Consider the following 27,525-nt stretch of genomic DNA (forward strand, 5'->3'; position numbering starts at 1 on the left):
CCAGGCTGCTGGCCTACTCCCTCTGTGGCCTCCCAACCTGGAAGATGTGACCAGTGGTGTTTTAACTACAAGCATCACCATAGTTCTCAGACACATAAGCATAGATACACACACACAGAGGCTGTTATGGGTTGAATTGTACCTCCATTAAAAAATATTTGGGCCAGGCGCAGTGGCCTATGCCTGTAATCCCAGCACTTTGGGAGGCCGAGGCAGGTGGATCAAGAGGTCAGGAGTTCAAGACCAGCCTGGCCAACACAGTGAAACCTCGTCTCTACTAAAAATACACAAATTAGCTGGGCTTGGTGGCAGGTGCCTGTAATCCCAGCTACTCAGGAGGCTGAGGCAGGAGAATCACTTGAACCCAGGAGGTGGAGGTTGCAGTGAGCCAAGATTGTGCCACTGCACTCCAGCCTGGGCGACAGAGTTAGATTCCAGTCCTAACTCAGATAGAGTCTTTACAGAGATAAATTAAAATGAGGTCATTAGGGTGGGACCTGTTTCAATATGACTGGTGGTCTTCTAAAAAGGGAGAAATTTAGACACAGAGACAGACACAAACAGAGGGAGGGTGATGACAAGAGACAGGGAGAAGATGGCCATTTACAAGCCAAGAGAGACCTAGAACAGATCCTTCCCTCACACCCCTCAGAAGGAATCAACCCTGCCACCATCTTGATTTCAGACTTCTGGTCTCCAGAACTGTGAGACAATACATTTCTGTTGTTTAAGCCATTCAGTTTGTGGTACTTTGTTATGGCCATCCTAGGAAATACACACACACACACACACACACGCACATGCACACGCCAGAGAATTAAAGATCTGACAGATCTTCAGAGTTACCATTTTAACCCCACATTGCATGCTTTATAATATATTTTCTCCATTTTTATAGTAAGGAAGGAAGATAAAGAAAGGATACTTCCATGACATAAAACAATGTAGCAAAGATGAATGAAGGGCTGAAGAGAAGTTGATAAGATCCCGGGTTTCTGCATTGCTTTTTGTTTGTTTTTTTTTTTTTTTTGGCCCAGGCTGGAGTATAGTGGCACAATCTCAGCTCACTGCAATCTCTGCCTCCCAGGCTCAAGTGATTCTTGTGCCTCAGCCTCCTGAGTAGCTGGAATTACAGGTGTGCCCCACCACACCCAGCTAATTTTTTTTGCATTTTTAATAGAGACTGGCTTTTGCCATGTTGGCCAGGCTGGTCTCAAACTCCTGACCTCAAGTGATCTGCTCACCTCGGCCTCCCAAAGTGCTGGGATTATAAGCATGAGCCACTGTACCCGGCCTGCATTGCTTTCTTGATGCACCATTCCTTTTTATAAGGCCGTAACCCTCCCTCTAGCTTTCCAGAAAGAAATATACAAGGATTCCTAGGTGCTAGGCACATACTACAGACTCCACCGTACTTCAAAGTTCTGTGGCTTCTGCATACAACATCACCTGGGCATGACACATGCATTCCATAGGCTGCCTCACGTGAAGAATGCTTACAGCTAGGGGAAGGTGTGAACTTTTTAAAATTCATTGAGAGCTATAAAGAAAAAAATAATCTCTCAAGAATCACATCCAAAAAAATTTTTTATAATTAAGGCTTTTTTTTAAACTTACATTAAAAAAATAACAATTTCAACAAACCCACTGTTAAATTGACAAAAATTATTTCAGTAAAAACTGATTAGAAAAAAAAATTATCCAGCTGGGTGTGGTGGCTCACACCTGTAATCCCAGCACTTTGAGAGGCCGAAGTGGCAGATCACTTGAGGTCAGGGGTTCCAGACCAACCTGGCCAACATGGTGAAACCCCATCCCTACTAACAATACAAAAATTAGCCGGGCGTGGTGGCAGGCGCCTGTAGTCCTTGCTACTCGGGAGGCTGAGGCAGGAGAATAGCTTGAACCCAGGAGGTGGAGGATGCAGTGGGCAGAGATCGTGCCACCGTACTCCAGCCTGGGTAACAGAGCAAGACTCTATCTCAAAAAAAAAAAAAGAAAAAAGAAAAAAGAAAAAAAATTATCCTACCTAGATAGAAGAAACAATTTGATCAGGAGAAATAGGAAAGTGAAATTCAAGTAAAGATGTGGGGTGGGGTCTAGGTCAGAAAGGGTGCGGGGTGGGGTGGGAGGAAGAGCCAGATGATTCACTAGGAGAAGACATTTGGAGGCTCAGTGCAGCAGTTCAAAGATGTGGGTCTGCAGGTTCTGGCCACCGTTCCCGCTGACCGCAGGCTTCAGGCTGGTTAACAATCAGCCACAGCCACTCTGTGGTTCTGCTTATTTAAACCTCTACAAGCTCCACACGGAATGGGATAAATTATCTCAGCTACGACAGGGAATTGCATAAAAATCAAGCTGTGTCTGAAGAAGACACTTCTAGTTTGCATGGAGGTGTTCAGTGTGTGAAAATTCATTGAGCTGAACACATGATTTGTCCACCTTTCTGCACAATTGTTACACTTAATAAGTTTTAGTTATTGGAAAAAAAAAATCAAGTCCAGGGCTGGCCATAAGACCTGGGTCAGAGGCTCCCCATTCCTTTTCAGATGGCCAACCAATAAGGCCAGGGACACTGGGGGCCATGGTTTTTCTCTTATTCATACAAATAGAACCTCAGGGCCAGAGAGCTTTGTGGCTGTTTGGCTCAACAGGGCCAGGACAGAGCCAAGTCTCTACCTCCCTGGTTGGGACTGCCTATGCCTACTGCCCCATTTGATAAACCCAGCTTTTCTAAAGCTTTCCAGAACCCTGGTGCTGTACAGGTGTGAGCACCCCAGCCCCTCCTTGGCTCTCACTGGTGCATCCTTGGGAGCACGAATCAATTCTCTGAGCCTCAGTTTCCTTGGCTATAAAAGGAGCAGGCCAGGCTAGATGAGTCTCAAGTCTCCTCCAGGTGTATGGGCCACAGATTAGGTAGATTTCATCCATAATCAAGTATGGCTTCCATCTCCAGAGCCACCGCTGCCCACATGTCTCTTTCCTTTCTTGACCCCCATGACCTCATCTTACAAAGAGGGGCTCAGCTTGATACGTGATGTCAATCTTTCAAGTATATGATACAAGCAGGAGACAACACTAATTCCTGCCAACCAGCAAAGGGAACAAGAATCATTTTGAGCTCCGGAAAAAGGCCTTTCGCTGAATGAGGCTTTAAAACCATCTGTCTGAGGTTGTTTTGACTGCAGCGAGTCTCATCCTAGAAGAGGCTGCGAGAACAATGGCCAAGCTATGGTGTAGGAGGTTCTCAGGCCTTTCATCTCTGGCTGCAAAATGCAACAGAGCAGATGGTAGTAATAAAGCCAACTGGGATCCACAGGGCCCGGGGATGGATCCTTGTTACCTTTGATCACTCTAAAACCTTTCTCTGGAAGAGTTCCCTCAACCTTAGCCTTGGTGTTCTAGGTGTGCAGCAGCAGGCAGGCTGAGCAACGTCAAAGCTACCAGAACTTCTGCCCACATTGCCTTACAAACGTGTACATGACTTTTTTTTTTTTTTTTGAGACCGAGTCTTGCTGTCACCCAGGCTGGAGTGCAGTGGCGTGGTCTCGGCTCACTGCAACCTCTGCCTCCTGGGTTCAAGTGATTCTCCTGCCTAAGCCTCCCGAGCAGCTGGGACTACAAGCGCCTGCCACCACGCCCGGCTAATTTTTTTGTATTTTTAGTAGAGATGGGGTTTCATCATGTTAGCCAGGATGGTCTCGATCTCCTGACCTCTTGATCCACCTGCCTCGGCCTCCCAAAGTGCTGGGATTACAGGCGTGAGCCACTGTGCCCAGCCACAAATGTGTACATGACTTCTTAGGGAGCTGTATAGCGCCAGCTGGAAACCAACTCCACCAATGATACTCCCCACCTCCCCCGACCTTTCCCAGACCAAATATTTATAGAAAAACAGCAAAACTAGAAAAGGACAGAAAGATGCAAATGAGTTACTGGGTTTAGGGGTTTCCCTATCTTACCTTTGAGGTTAGAAGCACAGGATTACTTGAAAGCCTAACTAGAGATTTTCGCCCACCTCACTTAAAGCCGTGCTTCTCGGGCTTTATGGGGCACAGGAATCTCCGGAGCTCTTGTTAAAATGTAGGTTTTGATGCAGCAGGTCTGCGGTGGGGCCTGAGAGTCTGTTTCTCACAGGTTCCCAGGTGGTGCCGATGGTGTTGGTCTACGGAAAATCTGAGTAGCAAGTCCTTTCAAAGGACTCCCAGGGCTTCCTGTCTACAAGAACCACTGGGGTTAAGGGAGTGCTCATCACTCTGGATTTTGCAGATGGGAGATGGAGATCCAGGCGTTAAGTGTTTCACCCAAGACAATTCAGCAAATTAGTAGCACAACCCAAGACAACCTTGTGGCTAAATGCTTAGCCCGTTTAGGCTCACCTGTTCTAGATCAGAAAGGAAGCCAGCAGGCCTGGAGTCTGCCTGTGGGAAGAACTTTTCTTTTCTGGCCTTTATAGTCTATACATTTCTGATCACACACTAGATGCTTTGTGGTAGTTTAATTAAAAAGAAGACTCAGAGTGTGTAATGGTAAGATCAGAAAACACATATTTTATTCCTTGCCAGAACCGAGCAGGGTGGATGGTTGTGGCCAGTTAAATTTGAATTTCAGATGAATGATGATTAATTTTCTAGTATAATGCTATCTCATACATAATTTGGGACGTAATTATACTTTTAAAAAGATATTTATTGTTTATCTGAAAATTTAACTGGCAGTCCTGAATTTTCATTTGCTAATAGAAAGGCAAGCAGGAATGAGGAGAGCAGAAGTTAGTAAAGGAATATTTCCTGCTTCATCACTGTTGTCCTTAAAGAAAACCTCAAGGACACCAGTGTGGCAGGGGCTCCACCAGGATGCATAAGATGCATCACTGCCACTACTGTGTGCATCTCTCTGAATGAAGCTTAATCTTTTTAACCAGCTGATTATAATGCACAAAATCATAAATTTATAGCTGGTGTTATGAGCTAAATTGTCTCCCCCACCTCCATCAAAACTCTTGTTGATGTCCTAACTCCCAGCACCTCAGAATGTGACCTCATTTAGAAACAGGGTCTCCGCAGATGTAGTTAGTTAAGATGAGGTCACCGTGGAGTAGGTTGGGCCTCTAATCCAATATGACTGTGTCCTTATGAAAAAGAGAAATTTGGACACACAGACTGACATGCACACAGGGAGAAGTCCGTGTGAAGACTGGCACTTCACACGCGAAGGAACTACCAGAAGCCATGAGGGAAGCCTGGACCAGATCCTTCCCAGAGCCTTCCGAGGAGTGCGGCCCCTCTGCTGGCCCCGTGGTCTCGGGATTCTAGAATCCAGAAGGCTGGGATGGTAAATTTCTATTGTTTCAGCCACTAGGTTTGTGGTACTTTTGTTACATCGGCCCTAGGAAACTAATACTGGGAGCTGGGAAGAAGAGAAAGGATTATAGAAGAAGAGGGAGTTACGGCAAAACAAAACCGTCAAGAAAAAGCCTCATCCACATTACTTATTAGCTTTGTTCCTTAGAACTTGAAAACTTCCACTGAGGAAGACACAGGGATTTGGAAATGATGGACCCCCTTATATGAAAACAGTTACTGGCTCTACTAAAATTCAGTTTTAAATGTTGGGTTGAGCAAGTTACACACTACTTAAGGAAGAAACCTTAGAAGTCAGAATTTACCCTGGTTATACAAAAAAAAAAAAAAAAAAGGTACATTTCCAAGAGTAGAGTACGATCTAAGGAGATTTTGGGGAGGGTTTTAAAAATCACAGCCTTAACAGACTTGTTATTGTAAAGTGTTTTTTCCCATGAGAAGTTTGCTTTCCTCCAGTTCTTACAAACCAAACATTACCATATTGGGTTTAGTGATTAAGAAGCTCAAAACAAAATTAAGCAGGCCATCCTGATTTCATTGTCTCTCTTGATTATTTGCTTGTCATATTTCCAACAGCCCCAAATGGCAAGATTTAAATAAAAGATAGGCTACTTAAAACACTTTATCTTCTCTTTCTAAAGTAACTGAAACCCCCTCCATTTAGCATGTACTTCACTGTACCTTTTCCTCTACCCAGGCCTGTTCTGGGCCTGGAGGAGGATTCCAGGAGCAGAATTCAATAGTCCCACCCTGTGAAAATGCCAAACCCCACTGGCTCCAGTCACGCTGGCCTATGTACAGTTACTAGAACCCCCCGAGGTGTCTGCACCCTCACTTGAGGGCTTTTGCACATGCTGGTCCCTGTGCCCGGAGTGCTTTCTTCTACGCAGACCTCTCACTCTACTCACAACACAACGCAACCCCCACACTCAGAAACATCTTCTGTCACCACCCCTTTGTTTTTCCTTACCACATAACCTTGTACATTTCCTTCATCACCCTGTTACAACTACAATTTAATTCATTGTTTACTTGTTTATTACCTCTCTCTCTCTAATAAATGATAAGTTTCATGACATCAGAGATCAGATGGGTTCTGTACATTATTTTACACCCAGACCCTGGCCCACAATGGGCACACAAATAGTTGCCTAGCTTGATTAACTAATTAAGCAAATGAAGGCATGACATGATCCACAGTGGCACTCCACTACCCCCACTCCACCTTACTCAAACACTGTAGGAAGCTTTTTCTGCCCAGAGGGTCTGAGTTCAGCTCTAGAGTGTGCTGTCTATGCTTCTCATGCTGTTGTGAGAAGAATGCTTGAGGATATCACTTGTCTGCCAACGTCTCTGGGAAGGTTTCAAACTCAAAAATCAACCCTCTGATCATGATCTGGCTTCACAAATAAGCCCTTCTTATAATAAAAGGATGCCCATTCACAAGCACATCAACTTTTTTGGTCTCCAGGATAATTCTTTCTCATGGTAAATTAGTAACACAGCTCTGGGTATGTGGGGTATGATCCAGGGTCCCCTGTAAGTTGACTTCAGGGAGAAATGTAATGAAAACACCAGCACAATGTTTGATAACTGGCTATCTCTATAGACATTTACAAACTGGCATTCTGATTTTTTTTAATCCTGTGCATTTTATATTTACAAAACAACTTTAAATTTAGGGTTTATGGGTCACGAGTATTAAATGACAGAAGGTATTTTGGCAATACATACATAAAACCTTTACATACTACTTAACCCAGAAATTCCAGTAATAGGAAGTTATCCTAAGAAAGTCATCACAAATAAATGTAAAAATTTAGCCACAAGAATGTTCACTGCAGTACTATTTACAATAAAAACAGGAAACTTAAATATCCATATGGGGCCGATTGGATAATTTGTGGTAATCCCTATTAAGAAACATCCTGCAGCTTTTCAGAATATCTGGTTGAATGGAATGATAATCGATGACACACAAAAAGGTTCATCATATTATAATAACAAAAAATTGTGCTATAAATCAATATTCCAAAACATTCTAACTTTAGTTTTTTTCTGGGTGATGGGGTCCTGTGTGACTTTTATCTTCTTATGGTTTTCTGTGTTATAATTTTTCTCTAAGAGTTATATATCATTCACCTAAATGTATTTTGAAAAAGTGTTTAAGAATAAATTTTAACTAGTCACAAAAGGTCAAATACTATATACAATTTCACTTATATGAGGTACCTAAGGTAGACAAATTCACAGAGACAGAAAATGGAATGGGGGCTGTCGGGGGCTAGAAGGGGTAGGGAATGGGGAGTTAGGGTTTGGTGGGCGGAGTTTCAATCTGCAAGATGAAAAGAGTTCTGGAGATGATGGTGGTGATGGCAGCACAACAATGTGAATGTACCTAATGCCACTAAGTTACACACTTACAAATGGTTACGATGGTACATTTTATGTTATATATATTTTACAATTTTTTTAAACTAAAAAATAAATCAGTAAATCTTGAGTACAGCCAAGTCTCTGTTATTAGGATTTTCAAGAGGCAAGAGTAAATAAGCCCGGATTTGACTTAGAACACATAGCCCTGAGCCACATCATCCACGTGCCCCTCAGCACTAGAGTGTGCCCTGGGATGAGCGGGCATCTGTCTGCTTCCTGACCACTCGTGCTGGCCACATGTTTCCTGGCCCACTGAGGGCAGAGATGCTCTCCAGTCTCTTTAGTAGCATGGAGCTTTCTTCCTCTCTTGCCAATGTCCCTCAGTTTGACTCTCAGATGAAGAAACTGACTTGGTTGCCCCAGAAAAGCATGGCTTCCTTCCAAGCCTGGCCACAGTGACTGCAGCGGATGGTGGGCCCAGGAAAGATTCATGGCTATATCCTCCATGAGCCACAGGTTCAGGAATTTGCCCCCAAAGTCCTTTAGCTAGTAGCTGGCAGAGCCAGACAAGGAAAAGAATCTCACCTTAAACTCAAGACAAGTCACCTCTCTACTATAAAGAGGAAAAGGCTGGGTGCAGTGGCACATGCCTGTAATCCCAGCACTTTGGGAGGCTGAGGCGGGTAGATTACCTAAGGTCAGGAGTACAAGACCAGCCTGACTAACATGCTGAAACCCCTTCTCTACTAAATACAAAAAATTAGCCGGGCGTGGTGGCGCATACCTGTAATTACTTGGGAGGCTGAGGCAGGAGAATCACTTGAACCCAAGAGGTGGAGGTTACAGTGAGCCAAGATTGCGCCATTGTACTCCAGCCTGGGCAACAAGAGCGAAACTCCATCCAAAAAAAAAAGGCTGGGCACGGTGGCTCATGCCTGTAATCCCAGCACTTTGGGAGGCCAAGGTGGGCAGATCACCTGAGGTCGGGAGTTCGAGACCAGCCTGACCAAAATGGAGAAACCCTGTCTTTACTAAAAACATAAAATTAGCCTGGCATGGTGGCGCATGCCTGTAACCCCAGCTACTTGGGAGGCTGAGGCGGGAGAATCGCTTCAACCCGGGAGGCGGAGGTTGCAGTGAGTCGAGATTGCGCCATTGCACTCCAGCCTGGGCAACAAGAGTGAAACTCCATACAGAAAAACAAACAAACAAACAAACAAACAACAACAACAAAAACAAAAAAAGGATAAAGAGGAAAGAACTAGGCTCAGCAAACAAAAGTCCTTCCTTTGTTCATCAAGAGGCCATCCAGGACTTTGCCACTGAGAAAGGAGTGATACTCGGGTGCTGGTGGCAGGATCGGAGAACCCCAAAGTTGCAGACCTGTGCCCGAGGGCTCCCGAGGGCTGGACTCGGCCTTCAGATGTGTTGGTTTGGTTTACGCAATGTTGACCCGCATGGTGTTTGCAGATTTTCTAAATTAGTTGGCAACATTTAAAAATCAGAGTATTTCTACCTAAAAAGAGATTTATTTGGATTCTTTTGTGGGTGCTGGAAAAGGAAGCTCTTAGGCACACAGGATTTACACTCCTATGTGACAATTGGCTGGAAGTGAGCAGCAGCTACTCCTTTAGATAGACCCTCTCCCCTGTCCAATTCAGCGATTTACCTGCCTGGCCCTGCTGTTCCTTGAGCTGTAGCCCCTCAACTGTACTGGGAACTGCCTGTGAGGCTGCTCTGGTACCTGGCATGATGCTGGCTGGGCTCCCTGTAAGTGCTTGGAAATGCTCAGCCACTATGGGGGAAGCTTGTGATGCAGCAGCTCTAGTCAGTGGGCCTTAACAACAGTCCTGTGACAAGACTTGTGGCTGGGCCTGAGGTTTAGTCCTTACCCCAACCCAGTCAGAGTGCAGCACCCTAACCCCCAACCATGCTTCCGTGCACTATCAAAATGCAACATCTTGCCCATTCTCCTCACTGAAAATGTTAAAAGGAAGCCATGCTCTGGAGAACAGATCAATGGTCATGATGCTTCACATCCTGTCTCCAACAGAACTCAATGTTAGATGCTTTGGAGAAAGGAGTAGGAGCTGCACGAAGCACCACGTGGTGCAGCAGGTCCTCTTCTGATGAAGAAGAGAGAGAGCAGAAGAGAGGAAGTTCTTAGCTGTTAATGCTGCACCACTGCAATCTCAGTGGTGGAGGCTGCCCAAGGCGGGTGGATCACGAGGTCAGGAGTTCGAGACCAGCCTGGCCAACATGGTGAAATTCCTTCTCTACTAAGAATACAAAAATTAGCAGGGCGTGGTGGCACATGCCTGTAATCCCAGCTACTTGTGAGACTGAGGCAGGAGAACTGCTTGAACCTGGGATGTGGAGGTTTCAGTGAGTCAAGATTGCACCACTGCACTCCAGTCTGGGTCATAGAGCAGAGACTCTGTCATGGGGGAAAAAAAAAATTGTACACAGATGGGGAAAAGGAAGCTTTCCAGGTCCTTCAGGGTTAACAGGGCCAGGAGAAGATGGAGACCAGTGATTCTTACCTGCTGTAGGCACGCTAATGTTATACTGAGGTAAAATAAATAGAAAGGCAGTCTTGGCTGTGACCTGTAAAACAAAGGAAAAGAGTTCCAGTTTAGCTTTTGGCCACATCAAAAGAAACAAGTGGAAGCTGCTAACCGCTCCTTTTACATCTTAGACCCTCAAACCTCTTGACTGAAGGGTTCTGCCTAATGCAGAGTTAGCACTAGTTTTCGTTCTATTTTTCTTTAATGACATACCTCTCAATACCTGTACCCTGGGACTCAGATGGTATCTAGACTGGTACTCACTGCAGATGAGATGAAACAAGCTGTGTGTGGCAGGACGGGAGCTCACAAGTGAATAGTACAAATCTGTCAGCCATTCATTCATTCAGATATTTATCAGTATAGTTCTGTGCATCACCATTGTGGAAGACAGAAACTAATAAATAAAATCACAACCTTCAAGAAGGTTAGGGCCTAGCTGAGGTTTCCCCAGCACTTTGGCTGCCTGTGCATTGGAGAGCAGCCCTGAAAGTCGACACCTGAGCTTCAGAAACAGAGAATTCCAGCTGCTAATTTCACATCTACCTTACTGGAAGGCATGGGGCCAGAAGTAACATCCCACACTGCTGGTTTATTTCAAAACTGCCTTTAAAATCTTAGTTGTGCTGTGAAACAAAAAACTGTGGTTGCCACCTAGTTATGAATGGCCAAATCAGTACTGTGACAGTTTAGCCAGTAGGGGAGGGATGACAAAACCTGGGGGTTTGAAGCTTGGACTCAAGAATCAACTACCTGCGTTCAAATGCCAGCTCTGCCATTTTCTTGCTATGTAACTACCAGCAAGTAATCTTACACACTGAGCCTCAGTCTGCTTGTCCATAAAATCAGGGGTGTTTGTAACAACTCAGCTAGTTTGGGATCTACAGACTGGTGCGGCGCTGGCCCAGCTGCTAGCGTTGTTCAAAGCTCCCCAGAGGTTTCGGATGTGCAGGTGGGCCTGAGAACCATCATCCACACTGTTCTGAAACCTGCATCAAGGCCAGGTGAGGAGGAGGCCCAGGACCAGGCCTTTCCCAAGAGCCCTCTGGAGACACCTCGTCAATAAAGGGGTGCTGGTTCTTCTCTAACAGAGGTTTGAAGGATGCACATGTGAGGGATAGGGTGGAGGACAAACACACTGGACAGTGGCAAAGGCAGCATGGAAATGAGTGAATGATACATCACAGACGCCCTGTGTTGCCCAGATATGCCAGTGAAAGGTCACTATCCTCAGCTACCTCTAGAGACAACCCTCTCCTTTAAAGAGCAAATCTCCCCACTCCCCTGGTCAACAAGACCCATCTCACTCAGTGGGTGTCATTTACTCTGTACACAGAGATGCAGGACGAGCCTTCTAGTGTCTTTCTGCTGCAGCCTTAGACATGTCCTATCAGGCTTGCAGGGAAAAACCCAAATGAGATTAGCTAAGAGGAGTGATAGAAAACACCAAGCCCTATCTGAATATACAGGTCTTCCTAATCCCCACCCTAAAACCTTATTACCTTTGGTCAAGACCTTTTTCAGTGTTCTCGACCTACTTTCCTGTCCAACTGCCTGTATTTTCTTTAGAACAGATGTGCTGGGTTTCAGCCAATACATTCTACTCACTACTTCCTTTGGGGAGTTTTAGCCCCTCTCAGTTTGTGTCCTACCTTTCCTATACCCACCACCACACACACACAGTTCTCCTGATTAGAATCTCACGCATCCCTTCATGACCCACCTCAATTGTAACCTCTGTGAAGCCATTCCCAGCAGTTCAAGGGGCATGATCTCTGCTTGCCGGATGCACTCTGTGTCAGGCTCTGCTGTTTTTATCATTTCCATACCCTTGTTCATAGTTCTCATCAGGCTCTCACCTCCTCCACAGTTCTCATCAGACTCCTCACAGTCCCACAGGCAGGGACTGTGCTGTCCTGTCCCATTTATCCTCCCAGCCCCTCTTAAGTAAGGAGCCCGGATGCACACAGTAAGTGCTCAGTAACAGTTCATTAAGATGAAAAATCAAAAGCCAAGTCAGCTTCACTCAGCTGTACTTATTTCCCCTCTGTCGTGGGAGCTGCCCCCAGTGTCATCATCTAGGCTGTCCTCTATCACCAATGGCCTTCTCTGTGAGACCTGTCCAGGCACTAAGCCACCTGAATCCAGCTCTGCCACAGAGCCCCTCCTGACCACGCTAGCCATGTTGGCTGTCTCTGAACTCCGCTCACATAGGTCATTCCTGGCCCAACCACCTAACACTTCATATTGTCTGACATGACTCCTCTGAAAATAAACCTCATCTTCTCAGCCTGAAATCCCTGTGAAGGAAGATCAGAGGAGTTGGAAGAAATGAGAGAAAGGAGGAGCCAGGAGAAAGGCAGGCAGGCATTAACCAAACACTCTACTCTGCCTAGGCACATATCTCCCACTTGATTTCATTCAGGAAATGCACATGTCTTTTAGAGCACAGGGCGGAGTGGACCTCTGTGGGGCTTGGGCTGTTTGCCATCCATTCTCCTCTCTTAACGGCACCAGGGTTTCCTGAGGGAAGCCTCTCTCCAGCTGTGTGTGGGCATAGGATGTGTGTGGGGTCACTACGGGGGATGAGAGGATGGAGGGGATAGACCCTCTCTTCAGGGCAGGAGCCGGGCCAACCGGACACCCTCCCCTGGGCTCTGGATCTTGGATGGGTATGAGGAGGTGCTGCTGGCCCCCAGAGAGCCTCCTTCCGTTGGACAGGGTCCACTTCTAAGACACATTATCATTCAATGTGAAGAGCACTGGTGTTCAACTCCAGCTGCACATTAGAATCCCTGGGGGAGCTTCTAAAATCTCTCTGCCCGAGCCACACCCCAGCCAATTAAACCAGACTCTTTGGGGCACGGGGAATTTTGTCAAACTCCCCAGAGCATTCCAATGCACTGCCAAGTCTGAGAACTTTTGCATTTTTTTAAAGGAAGATAGACATCTGGTATGTGGGCTCTACATATATTCTTGCCCTCACCCAACATATACAGTTAACTGTCATCATTCACACGAGTTATGTTCTCTCAAGTCACTGCAAACACTGAATTAGTGAACACTGAAACCTTGCTCCTGGGAGAAATACAGGGTTAGGTTCCTGCAAGCCTCTGGTCCCACTTTTGTCAACAGATCAATTCATAACCTTGTTTTATGTGTGTTTCTGTTTAAAGACACCTAATTTAACATATATTGTTGATTCATTAACATTGAATTCATGGCCAACAGTGCTATAACTCATGCCAGAATAAAGCTTATCTAACCACATACGCTATCTCCATGAGGCACATCGTAGTCATCCTACGCTTAGGACGCTAGACAGCACTTCTGCATTTTTAAATAGTGGGGGCCATTTTTAAATAGTGAAATCACCAAAAAGCAGCATAAAAATGCAAAAAATGTGGCACTAAAGAGACTACGAAAAGGACGTCTGTCTACAGGATGAGAGCCGGAACGGGAGGCACAGTGTCGCCTTGTTTGGCCTCAACTGGGAATGTGAGTGTTGGGCAACCCAAAAGTGTTTGCAGCTCTGCACATCTCTGTGAATGACCAAGGAAGCTGATTTGGGGGTTACAAATAAATCTCAACAAGTAAGCGAATTTGCAAAAACAAAATTCACAAATAATAAGGATCAAACGTATCAGGGCAAACCTGAATGTCGGCACCATGAGGGCCAAGATTTTTTTTCTTTTTTAACAACTGTATTCAGGTATAATTTACACAACAACAAAAAAAATCACCCATTTTAAGTGTACAGCTCTAAAGCATTTATCTTTATTTTTAAACTGTCTCTTCCTTGGGGAAACAAGCTGTAGGAGCATGGGGATCTGACCTGCCTTATGATCTGACTTGCCTTGTTTGAGGCGCACATCCATGGATGGCTTCAAACTGCCCCGGAACAGAGCAGCACTCAGCAAATGCTTAAATGAACACAGCTACTAAGCAGGAGAGAGTCAGTGCTGTGCTCAGCTATCTGACCCTCACCCTGTCATCTGTCCACGATTATTCTTCTATGTATGTCCTCTCTCTCTCGGTCTGTCCCAGAGCTGGGTGAATAGTAGGTTTCTCATAAATTCCTATTTGACAAACTCATACTGTAAGCAGCTATAATATTTAGTGACTGCAGATGAATGCTTAACATGTTTTCTGAACATGATTCTGAGAGAACAGGATCTACGACCATAATCATGACAAAAATACTAGATCCCAGTATTTTTCCATCCCTAGCCCCCCGGTAGTAGCAGCAGAAACCATTCTAAAAAGTGCAACTTTCTCTGTAAACAGCCATGCTTGCTCCCACATTACCATAGCTCAACAAGATGGTGTCAGTTTCCCTGGTTTATAGATGAAAAAGCCAAATTTGGGGCACAGAGAGATAAAGTAGCCTCCTGAGACCTCACAACTATACAAGCAGAAAAGGCAACATTCAACTTGATTTTTTAAAAACCTTGTCCCAAAAACAAACTAAGGAGGCACACAATACTGCACATAGAATAGAATGGTAATATAAAATGGAAGCAGGAAAGAACACAAAAAATATGCATTTTAGGCAAAGAAAAGAAGGAAGGAATGAGGCTGATCCACAAAAATGCATTCCAGGAAGTCCTACTCATTGGCTAAAGGTGGCCAGAAATTTGGCTCCAAGCTTTTCTGCAGCCACCTGAAGGAGTGATCAGCTTCTAGATTGACCACATCCATCCATTAAAAAAGCAAAAAGCACTAGTCAAGAGCAGACTTACTTCTTCAGCCTTCTTCTGTGCCTTAAAAGGTCCTTTAGCACCCCAAATCTTCACTCCATGACCCTCTCCTGACCTCAGACTAGGGATGAAACCACTAACAAGTCCCTCTCCGCAAGCACCAGCTGAGTTCCTGTAGCACACAGGGCTGAGAACCAGGGGCCTATTAAAAATGTCATTCCAATTATTTCTCATCCCTCTAAGGCTGTTTATAGGAAACATTATTGAGTTTAATAGCACTTTAAATGCCAAGCTCAGTGGGTAAAAGGTTAAAAGTGACAACGTGCTAATACACTAATGTAAAAGGAGAACACTGAATTATGTAGGAAGGGTCACATCACACACACACATATACAAAGAGAAAGAGAGAGTGAGAAAGAGAGAAAGTTTCATTAAATTTTTAACTAAAACAGGGCATCAAACACAAAGGCAAAGGCCTTGAGCATGCTTGTGTAGCCATAACAAACCAAAACTGTTTCACACGCCATGCTGTATTAGGGGCACATGAACCTGAGCTCTTGGCTGCAACTAGACCAAGGATGCTGGTGAAATAGCTGCTTCCAGCTAAGCATAGTGGATGTGGATTCCAGTCCCAAGTCTGCTGTGGGCCAGCTGGGTGACCTTGGGCAGGACATTTCACCTCTCTAGACCCCAGTTTACTCATCCATTAACAACGACAACAACAGTTAATGTTATCAAGTGCTTACTCGGTGCCATGCATGAGTCCAAGGGCTTCACATAAATCTATCTCATGTCATCCCCACAATGACCCTACAAGGTAGGTACTAATCATGTCCCCATTTCACAGATAAGCGCAGGAAGGATAAAGCCAAAGGAGCAGCTCAGAACAAACATCCTTAAAGGTCCTTCTCACCCTCAGCTCGAAAAGGCAAACTTCACCTGATTCTACTTACTTTCCAATGCCCAAAACGCGACCTTACACTGACAAACTTTCTAAGAGGTCTTTCCAGAAGTTTAAAATATATTGTTGCTTCTTCACCTTGTGAAGATAAGGTCTGGGTATCATCTATGTCTGACAGAGCAAGAAAATAAGGCCTCTCGGGTTAATCCACCACCTGCCAGCCACAGGCACTGAGTACACCTAGGCTTCCAGATGCCCAGATAGGTTCTCCTTTCACTGCAAGTTGTTAGCTGGTCACCAAAGATAAAAGAGAAGAACTGTGATGAAAGCAGTTTCATGGCTTCTCTTTTAAGTATTAAATCCTTTGGTTCGGTTTATTCTGTTTTTTTTTTCTTGGCAGACACATCCATGCATTGGCACTTGGAAGGGGCTGTGTGGGCAGACCAGCCCCCGGGGGCAGACAGTGTACAGAAGGCCTTATTTTCACAGGAGCAGCTCTGCTCTTAATGACTTCTGTCCCATGGACACCACCCCTCCCACCTAAAGGACAAAACACAGAGACACATATGTCCCACGACTGACAGTGAGGACCCTCATTTTTTCTTCCTGAGAAACACAGGGTAAAGCCAAGTGACAGGTCCTGCTGAGGCTGGGAAATTAGGTACCTAAAACTTCCCTTCTTCTCCGAGCTCGGCCTGTTTTTGGAAGCCAAAGTCTTCACTAAGGCTTTCCCCCAGATTGATTTTGCATCTTTCTGCGGAGGAAGTGAATAGGAAAATTTCAGGCAGACAAGAAAACCTTGGAAGGTTACGCCCAATTGGTGGGGAAGAGATTTTTGGGTTTTTTTTTTTAACAAAAGAGTCTTTTAGCCTTTTTTCCTGGAGTGTTTATGTCCCAAGCCCACTGATCACCTGCATGCACCAGGTATGTGGTCAGGGTGTGATGGACGTGGGTTTGCAGCCCCTCCACTGCTCGATAAAAGGCAGATACAGCTGAAACAAAGACGCTTTTCACTTGTGCTTTCTGAAAATGTCCATTTTGAAGGGCCAGAGGCTGGCTGCGAGGGCTGAGCGCCTGAATCGCAGGGGGCAGAGTTCTGACAGTACCTTTCTGTGTGGCTTTTAGCAACGCCTAGAGATTGTGGTTTTTCACCTGAAAAACTGCCTTGATACAAAAATCAGGCAAAGCTAAACAAACACGCACACAACAGATTCTCTACAAGCCTGTGATCACGATGTTGAATAGACTCACTATTAACAGTTTTGATAGCAGTTTTAGATTAAAAGTGACATTGTGTATTTATGAAAAAAACTCGCAATTTGAATAGCCATGATAAAATTATATTACTTGGTTTGTTACAGTCATTGATTTAAAAGTCTAAACTTTACATTGGGATACAGAGGAATGTAGAAAGAGTCACAATAAAGGGTTTAAAAAATCTTTCAAGTTGGGCTTTTTAAAAAAGAGAATAAAGCTTGAACTTGCCATAATATACATCCCCAATTTGGGAAATTAATCGGGTACTGAAAAACAGAGGGTGGCCTAGGGAAAGCCCTTCCCCACTGCCTTTATATCCACAAGTTAATTATAACTTTAAGAAGACTGTGTATTTATGCAATTTATGCTGGTATAGCTTGAACTTGGCCTTCTACGTGCTTTATAGATAGCCTTATATAAAACATACGAATTTGCCTGAAGTAAATGTATTACTTCTTTGAGAGCCTTAATATATATATTCTCATCCTCCCCTAAAAAAAAAAGCACTGACTAGGTATTTCTAATACTTACCACTTGATTATATACTTTGCTCTCACTCATACCCACCTGCCCCCACCAAGTAGCTTTTCCCCTTATCTGGATAGCACAGCATACTCATAAACCATTCCTTATGGAAGCTAAAAACTACAAAACAAATTTTAAATGCTCAGGCAAAATAATTTTCCAGAATAGTGACATTCTTAATATTTATTTCTCCTGCATCATGGGGCAGAGTTCATATTACTGGTTGTGTTTGGATATGAGTAAAACACACATTGGTCAGAACAAAATGTTTTTACTTTTGGCCAAAAGCCACCTGTTCTGATGCAGTATCATTGATACATAAAAAATAATAACATAAAAAAGAAAGGATTATGGAGTGAAAAATTTTAGGTTGTGAGTGATTTTTGGAGAGTTGAGATTAGGTAATATTTTAGACTTGACCACAGAAAAGAAACCCCTCACTGGTATAGCACAGTGTCATTTCAGCTGTAGTTTTTAAAGATGTTTTCGCTCTGTAAGACAGAAAGCAAAAAGAGAGGAGGGTCATTCTAATCAGCATAGATGTGTCTGCGACATCCTGTCTGTCACTAATCTGCAGCAAGCAACAACTGTGGGTGCCAGGGAGAATCATCCCCAAGGAACTTCTGGCATTTCCTGGTATTCAGGGAAATAAACGGATTATTCAAGGTCTCCACAGACTCAGGGTAGCTGGACCAGGCAGGACCCAGGTATATTTGCCTTCATTTGCTTGTTTGCTCTTAGAGAAAGCAAGAGTTGGCAGATAGTGATCTGCTGCAACCATTTTAAATTATTCTCCACCACCTTGAAAGTTTCAAACATCAGCATGTTGACCCCCACAAAACATCAGCATGTTGACCCCCACATTTTGACTGAAGAGCTAGGCACGTGGATTAGAGCCTGCTAAGAAAATGAACTGTGAGTTCACACAGCGATGGAGCAGGGTGAAGCCATCTCCAGGGGCCATAAACCAGGCCCGTCAGCAGGGCTGCAGGCCAATTCTCACAGGAAGCCTTCAAATTCCTCTGGGTATTTGTGTAGGGGCACATAAAGACAGGCCTTGACCCTGGATGTCAACCTCCGCCTATCATTAAACTAAGCAAACTGACGCCGGAAAGTGAAAATATGAGTTTTTTTAACGTTAGATGTGTGATCTCTGTGTCCTATTTCCGTACTACCCCTACTCCACGGAGGAGTGTGTCAGTAAAAGAGCTTAAATGAGGGGTCTCATGGAGTTGGCCATGGTACCATTCCAGTAGCTTTAGAAGTCAAGGTCAGGCTGGGGACCTCTTCTATGTGTGTCTCAGTTCTGAATCACCTTGGTTTCCTACCACTCTCTGTTACAACAGTGCATCCTCCTCCTATGGGAAATGCATCCTAACACACCCGGCACTGGCGTTTGAGTCCATCTTGCTTGAGTCTACAAAGACCGGCCAGTGACCACCTACGTGAGGGAACCCGATAAGCAGAACTTCATGATGATGATTTGATTCCAGCGTCTTAAACCAAGGCCAAGAACATTAATGAAAAACATCCAGCACTCAAACATCTCTGTTTGTCAGCAAATAATATTCACAAGGGGATATTCAGAATCATCTTCAAAGTGGAGAAGGAAAATAACAACATAAAAGGCAAGAGTTCCCGGGAAAATGTGCTACAGATGAACAGGAAATACAAATCTAACACCAAAGGCAGGACCTCAGGTAAACACTCCCCACACTTTGCCACAAACCAGTCTCCACATACCCCTAAGCCAAATAAACAAAGCCTGGGCAAATGTCAATATTTAAATACCATATCCCAAGGTTTCTCTGTCTCTCACATACACAGTTATATATGTATAAAATCTCATTAGACTAACTTGAAAGTGGGTTTTAACTAAAATATAAAAAGACTTGGGGATTTTTCTCAGTCCTGCTAGGTTAGTCTCCATTCCAAGCTCTAGCATCCCAGGAATCTGATGGTGACTTCATGCAGGGCAAAGGTGGCCTAGGAAGAAAACCAAAAATCAGATGGAGAGGCTGGACCCCCCATCTGAACTCACAGCTGGGTCTCAGAGGTTGACAGGAGGCATCAGACACCCTCGGCCGTGGCTCAATGTGCAAAACCCCACTTGGTGCTGAATGCAGGCCTTGGAGCAAGGTCCAGGAGGCCAGGTGTCCCCCACCTGAGGCCCATTAAGTAAGTCTCTTTCAGGGGGCTACAAGAAGAGACAGGAACGGCCTGGGACACGAATGACCTTAAGCTTTTGCCAAGAAGCACAGATAATCTCTCTGTAAGAAAATCACAGGGTAAGAGCATAAGAAGGGGTGGACACAGACACACACAAAGAGAAGGAAAGAGGAAAGCAGCTCTCCTGCCAAGGCCTTGCAGGAGTAGGGGAGGAATGGGGAGCATGGTTCTCTTCCTTCATTCTCCTAGTCACTGCTATGAACCCCACCTCCACCTACTGCACACACACCCCGAGCAGGAACCAAGGCCATGGCCTTGCCAAGGGCAGCTGGAAGACCCACCCCCAGGTGCTGTTTCTGCCATCTCCCTCTGACCAAGCCCTGGGAAAGACAAGAGATCCATCTTAAAATTCCACAGGCCCTGTTCCATAGTCCTCCATGGCTCCCTATTCCTCAGGACAGAATCAGGACCTATGCTGACATTTCAACTCCAAAGTGGCCCTACCTTGCTTCTCATGTTTTGCCCCCACTCCCACACTCAGGAATTTTGCTCCAACCCCACACCCGGCACCACCATCCCAGCTAGGAATGGTACCACTGCTCAAATGTGCAGCACAGACAGATAAATCAGTATGCAAAAAAGTCATTTACAACACAACAGAATCATCATTCTCACAGGGCAAGTACAGGCGGTTCAGGATGGAGAGGCTCCTGACTGTGAGAACTGAGGCTGCCCCACCCCAGAGAAAACTTCACCAGCAACGTTCTACCTGATCTGCACTCTGAAGGGCTGAAGAGGCAAACAGGAGGCAGGAAGGGTGCTACAGGCTGAGGGAACTGCGTGCACTAAAGCAGAGAGAAGGGAGAAATGTGCTCCCTGGGAAAATGAGGGGCCTGTGTATGGATAGTAGTAAGGGTGTAAGGTTGGCAGAAGGTAGGTCCTATGAAGGACCCTTTACAGCAGCAGATATAAAAATCAAACTTCATCCTACACGTGAGAGGTAGCCACTGATGGTTTTCAAGCAGGGGACAACCCAAGGTGATTTCCATTGCACAAATCTCATTCTGCTCACAGTGTAGAGAAAGAGCTGGAGACAGGAGGTGAGCCAGGCAGCACAGAGACTTAGGTTACTGCAAGAAGAGATCATCCAGGCCTGGACTTAGGTAGTGGCAACAGACCTGGGGTGGGGCTAGGCAATTTTCAAAAGACTTGATGGCACAATTAATTAAGGTGAGGGAATGGCCAAAAGTGGTGCTCAGGTCTTGTTCAGGAAACAGACATACAAATGTCCAATTTAAATAAAATGTGCTAGGGGTGATGACAGATATTCACAGGGTGTTGTAGATGGCTAGGGGTGTGTGAGGTGAGAAGGGCGCTGAGAAGGCACAGTCAGAGGGGCCAAAGGAAACCCAGAAGGAGCCCAGCAGCCCAGGGAGGAGACCATTGCAAGGAGTCAGCTGCACACCTGCAGATGCCCCAGGGAGGACCAGTCAACTCAGGACTGAAATGTGAGCAGCCCGTGAGCAGGTTTTTGTTTTGTTTTCTGATGGGTCCCAAGTGCCTACAACAGCACTTGGCACACAGTGGGGACTTAATAAATATTTATGGAATGAATGTGTGAAGTGTCCATCAGATTTGTAAACCAGAGGTCACTGGTAAATGCTGCCAAAGCTGGAGGAAAGGAGGGGCAGAGCTGGTGTGTATGGGTGAGCATGGAGTGGGAGTGTGGAGACAGAAGTGTGGACTGCTCAGTCTAGCAGCTCAACTCTGAAGGAAAGCAAAGAGATCAGGAGCTAGAGAGGAGTGGACAGTCAGGGAGGCACGAGAGAAGCTTGGACCATGTGTGGTGACGAGAAGGACCATGGAGATAAATGTGGTTGGACATGCAGAAAAACAAGTGGGGCCTAGAGAGGATGATCTCCTGGGAATTACACCAATCCAAAGGGTATTTCTTCAGGAACTGAGATCCAGGGCTACAGAGAGGGATGCCCAAGAGGGAGCACTGGGACTGGGCAGCTTTTGTTAAGACCACGCCCTTTCTCAGTTCTCCAAGACCCCTGCTGCTTGTGCAGTTCGGACACCTAGTCTTGATACACACACCAGCTATGGAGAATATGCTCAATAAACACCCCATGAATTAATGTACTTTCAGAGGAGCTGGAGGGGAGAGAGGCAAAAACAAAATTAACATCCTCCCTCCACTATATTCACAAAGGGGCTGGGAAATTTTCTGCTATTTAATCAATTCTTTTGAACCGATGCTACACTGCCACTCTCAGCAGCTGTGACTTTAATTTCATTCATTTCTCTAGAGGGACAGGCAGGGCCACCTGGATGGATTTACAAGGGATGACTGTTCTGCACGTTCCCAGGCGGAGAACTGTCAGGGTGCCAAAGGGGTGGAGGGCCACGGGAGGCCTTCAGTCTCCTCTCAGCCTGTCAGCCTTTACTGCGTCAGCTGGACTGATAGAGTTCAGAATCAGAACCCACAGACATGCAGATAAGCACCTGGCCATGGGCCAGGATCCATGTTCACATTCTACAGCCACAGTGACTGCTGCCATAACCATGGGGCAATTCCAGATCTGACAATGGCCACACCGCGTTTTCTAAACAGATATGTCACGGAACGCATTAGAAGTATGGTGTGTTTGTGTGCTTATGTTCATGTGCACAAAGCTGGCTGGTAAGACACTTTCACACCCTAGTAATATGTCTTTGTTTAGCACTGTCCCTACAAAACAAAATATAAACATTTTTAAAAATCAATTCTTCAATCACAAAATATTGAGCACATGCTCTGGGCAAGGCACAATGCTACTGGAGATGAAAGCAATTACAAGACCCACTTCCTTCTCTCAAAGGCTCAGGACCAGAATCCAGAGTCAGGCTATACATCTACTGCAACTCCATTATCACGAAGATGATAAAACCAACCACTCTTCTTTGAATATTTACTGCAAGCCAAGCAAGGTAAAGGCACTTTACACAATTACATCAAATAATCCTCAGCAACCCTGCAAGGAGCGACAATGACATCTAACGTGTGAGATCTTATGAAATGCCAGGCATTGTGCTAAACGCCAAACAGGATTACCTCATCTAACCTCCAACTCTATAAGGAACTGCTACATTACTACTATTCACTGAACTTCTATCACCTGCCAGGAACTGCTCTGAACACTTACAGAAATGATCTCACTTAATGCTCCCAGAGGCCCTAATGTGCAGAAAAGTGAGGCCCAAAAAGCTTAAGCAACTCGCCCCAAGGCACACGGTTAATGAGCCCCAGAAGCGAGACTAGAATCCAAGATCCATCTGACCGTGACATCTGGACTGTTAATCACCATGCTACCTGAACGATGTGCCTAAGATCTAATGATCAAAATGAGACCTTGATGCATAAAGGGTTCATTTTAAGACAAGAGATGTCATAGATCAGGACAGCGTTAGGCAAAGGGCAAGTGGAAGCTCCTTTGCTTTCTCCAGGGCAGAGACCATGTCTTTATTTATCTCCATACCCACAGTATTCTTGGCACAAAGGAGAGACCCAAAAAACATCTGTTAGTGCCCTGGGTTTGGAGATTTCTGGACCTTCTCTGCGAAGATTTCTGGGAGGGGGTGATTTGAGCCAGAAAGATGTACATAAAGTGGATAAAAGGGGGCAGGTGAGGGTTAGAACAGAATCATAATGGCACTGAGAAAGGACTGGAGAAGGCCTAGAGATACAATGGTTTAGCTTAGGATAGTCATGATGGCTTTATGGGGGCTGTCCACTGTGTGGTCCAACTTCAGATCTCAGCTGTGCCCACTTGTTTCAAATGAACTAGTCTAAAATGGAAGAAAGAATATCTGGCCCTCAGATCCCTTAACGCTTTCCTTCCCTTCCTTCCCTTCCTCCCTCCCTCCCTCCCTTGCTCCCTTCCTCCTTTCCAAAAGCTGCCCAAAATCAACTGTCTGTCTCCTGAGTTCATCAATGGGGATATCACCTATTCCAGCATGGTGCGCATTTCAAAGCTTTGCTTCCCACAGTGATTCAAGCCAAGATAAAGAAATGATTGTCTCCCTCAAAGTATAAAGGAGGCAATATTGTAACATAAAATTTGAAACTCTTTTCAGCCACAAAACTCTAAAAAACCATCTCATATTTAATAATTAAACAATTAAATTTCATCAGTTACCTAACAGATACGTGAGTCCCAGCTCCTGCATGTGAAACTGTCAAGAAAGCCATTTCCTGTTGGATGCAGATATTCAAAGACTAGCAGTAATTAGACACAGTGATTAGAATCCCATTTATGCTGCACCAGAAACTCCTCTTGGTCCCTGAGGGCTAGTGTGCAAAGCACTGGGGCAAGAGAAGGAAATGGGTTTAAGTGGTGCTTGCGTATTATCTGAACCAGCCAAAAGATGGAAGTGGAAGCATTTAATGCGCCATCACTTTAAGAAGCAAGGGTGATTCTAAGTCTCACCAGAAATCAGGGCAAGAGTAGCTTAAAGTTAGATGTGTTGCATTATTTGGCTTATTACAATCAGGAAACGTCTGTCCAAAAGTCCTATTCTCAGAGATGGTAGTATTTCAGGGACATCAGTTTAGCTTTGCCACCCTTTGATTGCCTGTTGTCATATATGAGGTAGGATTCAAACAGAAGGCAGAATAGCATCTGTAAGTTCTACTGGGCTGCACAATGCTCCATCCTACCCTGTGTCCCAGAACAGACAGCTTCACCTTTATGGAGTACTCCAGTGGACTTCCGATGGAATCTGCAGAACAGGAGAGAGCATGAAAGGGGTATTCATCACCTGGCTCCTTTCCTGCTGGACAGTTCTGGCAGTGACTGCAACCCTCCACCAAAGCTCCAGCCCCTCCCCTTCAACCACAGCTCTCAATGGTATTTCCTCTCTCTCCCTTCCCTCTTAGTTCTAGATCCATGCTATCCTCAGCCCCTTCAAGCTTAGGGATATCTCCCCACGTTCGCAAGCCTTAGAATGCTTTACTGTTCCTTATCTGTTTCCCCTGAGCCAGTCCACGCCCTTGTTAATAGTGCCTACATAACCGTTCCTCAATTACCCCACCTGTTTCCTGTTGGGACCCTGACTGATGGAGATATGCTCCTCAAATAAAAGAATACTAACACCATATGATAATAATTAACCTCATCAATGTAACCGCTGGCAATGGGACACTATTTTTATTTTTTATTTTTTTGTGACAGGGTTTCACTCCCATCGTCCAGACTGGAGTGCAGTGGCAAGATCTTAGTTCACTGCAGCCTCTGCCTCCCGGGCTCACGTGATTCTCCTGCCTCAGCCTCCCAAATAGCTAGGATTACAGGCATGCACCACCACACCCGGCTAATTTTTGTACTTTTAGTAGAGACAGGGTTTCATCATGTTGGCCAGGCTGGTCTTTAACTCCTGGACTCAAGAGATCCACCTGCCTTGGCCTCCCAAAGTGCTGGGGTTACAGGAGTGTGCCACCATGCCCAACCGAATAGGACACTTTAAACCAGCAAAATTATCCTCCACACACATCCCGGTACTATCCCTCATGAAACGCATGGGAGGCAGACAAATCGCCACTCTTTATGGGCCATCTAATTTCCAAAGGACCAACAGTGTTGATAACCAGTGTCAGAAATGGTTTTCTTTAGGGAAGACACCCTGGGACTGGCTTCTCACAAACTCAGATCAAGATAAACCACTGCGGTGGACGAACAATTTCCTGCCTGAGCTTTTCAAGGGGGCCTTTACTGAGGCAGGAGGAGGTGAATATAGGATCTTGAGGACACCACTGGCCTCAAGCTGCAGTGACGAATATGAGTCCTGGCTTCATGAACACTCGATCACATAGCTTTATTATTTTGGAAAAAACATATCTGTTATGAATGGGGATTGGCTCTACACTAACCAATACTGTCTCCTAATTAATATCTGATCTGTTTCAGCCCAGAAGGCAAAGGATCTTTTACCTTTATGTGCTCAGAGTGCCACACAGGGTCGCCTGGATGAAGGGATTACGCTGCTAGTCCCTAGCCATTTACCTCCCTTTCACAAAAGGATTCTTTCTAACGTTTTCAGGATAGAGCAGCAACTGAAGCGAGGGTGGGCATGCAGGGGAGGGTGAATGAGGAAGGAGGGAAAGTCTGCAAACAAACGGGCCACTTATCTCCAGGAGTCTTTCTACCTTTTCCTACAGCTGAGTAGCTTGGGGGAAGGTTGTCTGCCAAGCTTCCCTGGCCCGTGTAAACACTCTGGCACCAGCTGGGGTTTGGAATCTGCTGAGTCTCTGCCAGCTGGCAACCTGGAGATGGGTCAGATTAAAGGAATGCATAATGAAGAAGGGGGTGGGAGATAGAGGCTGTATTTACACAGAGGGGGTCTGCAGGGGTCAGTACGGCGCTAGCCAAAGGGGCCTCTGGAAGTGGAAAAATAGGAAGGGAAGAGGAAGGGATTTCAATGTGCCCAAGCACCATGCCCCACCCAACTGCCCAAGACTGTTATGTTCATTTATTTTTTTCCTTTTAAAAACTGACTTCTTTGTCCCCTTCTCAGTCCCCCGCAGCATCTCCCAAGCCAATTACACACAGCCCTTTGAAAGGTTTGCAGCTGGCCGCTCGAGAAGGCTCAGCGTGATCAGACAACACGGACACTTGATCTTCTGAGATCCCAATTTGGGAACGTTAACACGGAAACCCTAGCCACGTGCTGACAAGCAGGCCCTGGGCCACATTCTGCCCCAGACTGAGCCCGGGCAAGAGGAGAGGGCACAGACAGCCAGCAGTCTCAGGCAGCCATCCTGGCTTCCAGCCTTAAAGAGAGAGAGATTCCAGGCTCCCCCATGCAAAGCCCAGGGGGCACGGATGCAGAGAGGACAGCCCTGGGACAGGACCAACAGGCTCCCCAGCCCTTTCACTACCCCGAGGAGGCAAGGAGGACAAGAACAGACTGAAATCTGTTGGGTATTTGGTGGCCACACCTGCTAGGAAGGCCACCTGCAGCTCTACTGAAGCCCGTGCAAATAGGTAAAGCTCAAATGGCTGTACATATATTACTAAGACAAAGCAGAAGGGAGAAAAGTGCAGTGAGGAGGCAAGAGACCTGTTCCCTGACAGCTCAGTCACAAACCCGACGGGCTGCTTCCAGCTGCTCCCATCCACCTCGCTGGGCCTCAGAGTTCTCATTTTTTAAGGGTGTTCTCTGAAGTCCCTTTACATCCACGGATTCTTCCCCATGCTTCTGGGACACGGCTTCACTTCCAGGCTCATGGTGCAAGCCTCAGCTCTTCTTGCTTTCTTGGAAATCTCTGCTGTAGCAGCCACCTCTATTCCAGTGACACTCAGATCTACTTTTCCTGCTGGAATCTTTCTCCCCAGGGTGGGAGGTGGGAGGCTGCATCTTTACCTAGATAGTGCACGATTAACTCCCATTCAACATGCCAAACCTGGTGCCCAGGAGAAAGCTCTATACTTGCCTATGTCCCAGGCTGCGGTCAAAGACTCCCCACCTTTCCTTATAGCCCCTTGTTGGCTTTTTCTTTCACTATTTTATTAAATCCATCATTTCTACTCCGAATGCTGCTAAGAGCTTCATATTCTCATTTGCCACCAGCCTGTAGGAGAGACTTCTAACTGGATCCTCAGCCTCAAGACTCAAAACCCCTTCCT

General features: G+C 45.6%; 1 protein-coding gene across 1 annotated transcript in view; it reads right to left on the bottom strand.

The window, feature by feature from the left end:
• The window catches only part of TRAM2 (translocation associated membrane protein 2), a 79,937-nt gene that overhangs the window by 28,452 nt on the left and 23,960 nt on the right, over window positions 1-27,525 (bottom strand). The window contains exon 2 of the mRNA XM_024248050.3: window positions 10,283-10,346. Within this exon, the coding sequence (XP_024103818.1) occupies window positions 10,283-10,346 (64 nt within the window). The remainder of the gene's footprint in view (window positions 1-10,282; window positions 10,347-27,525) is intronic.

Source organism: Pongo abelii, chromosome 5, assembly GCF_028885655.2.
Source record: "Pongo abelii isolate AG06213 chromosome 5, NHGRI_mPonAbe1-v2.0_pri, whole genome shotgun sequence".
Lineage (NCBI taxonomy): Eukaryota > Metazoa > Chordata > Mammalia > Primates > Hominidae > Pongo > Pongo abelii.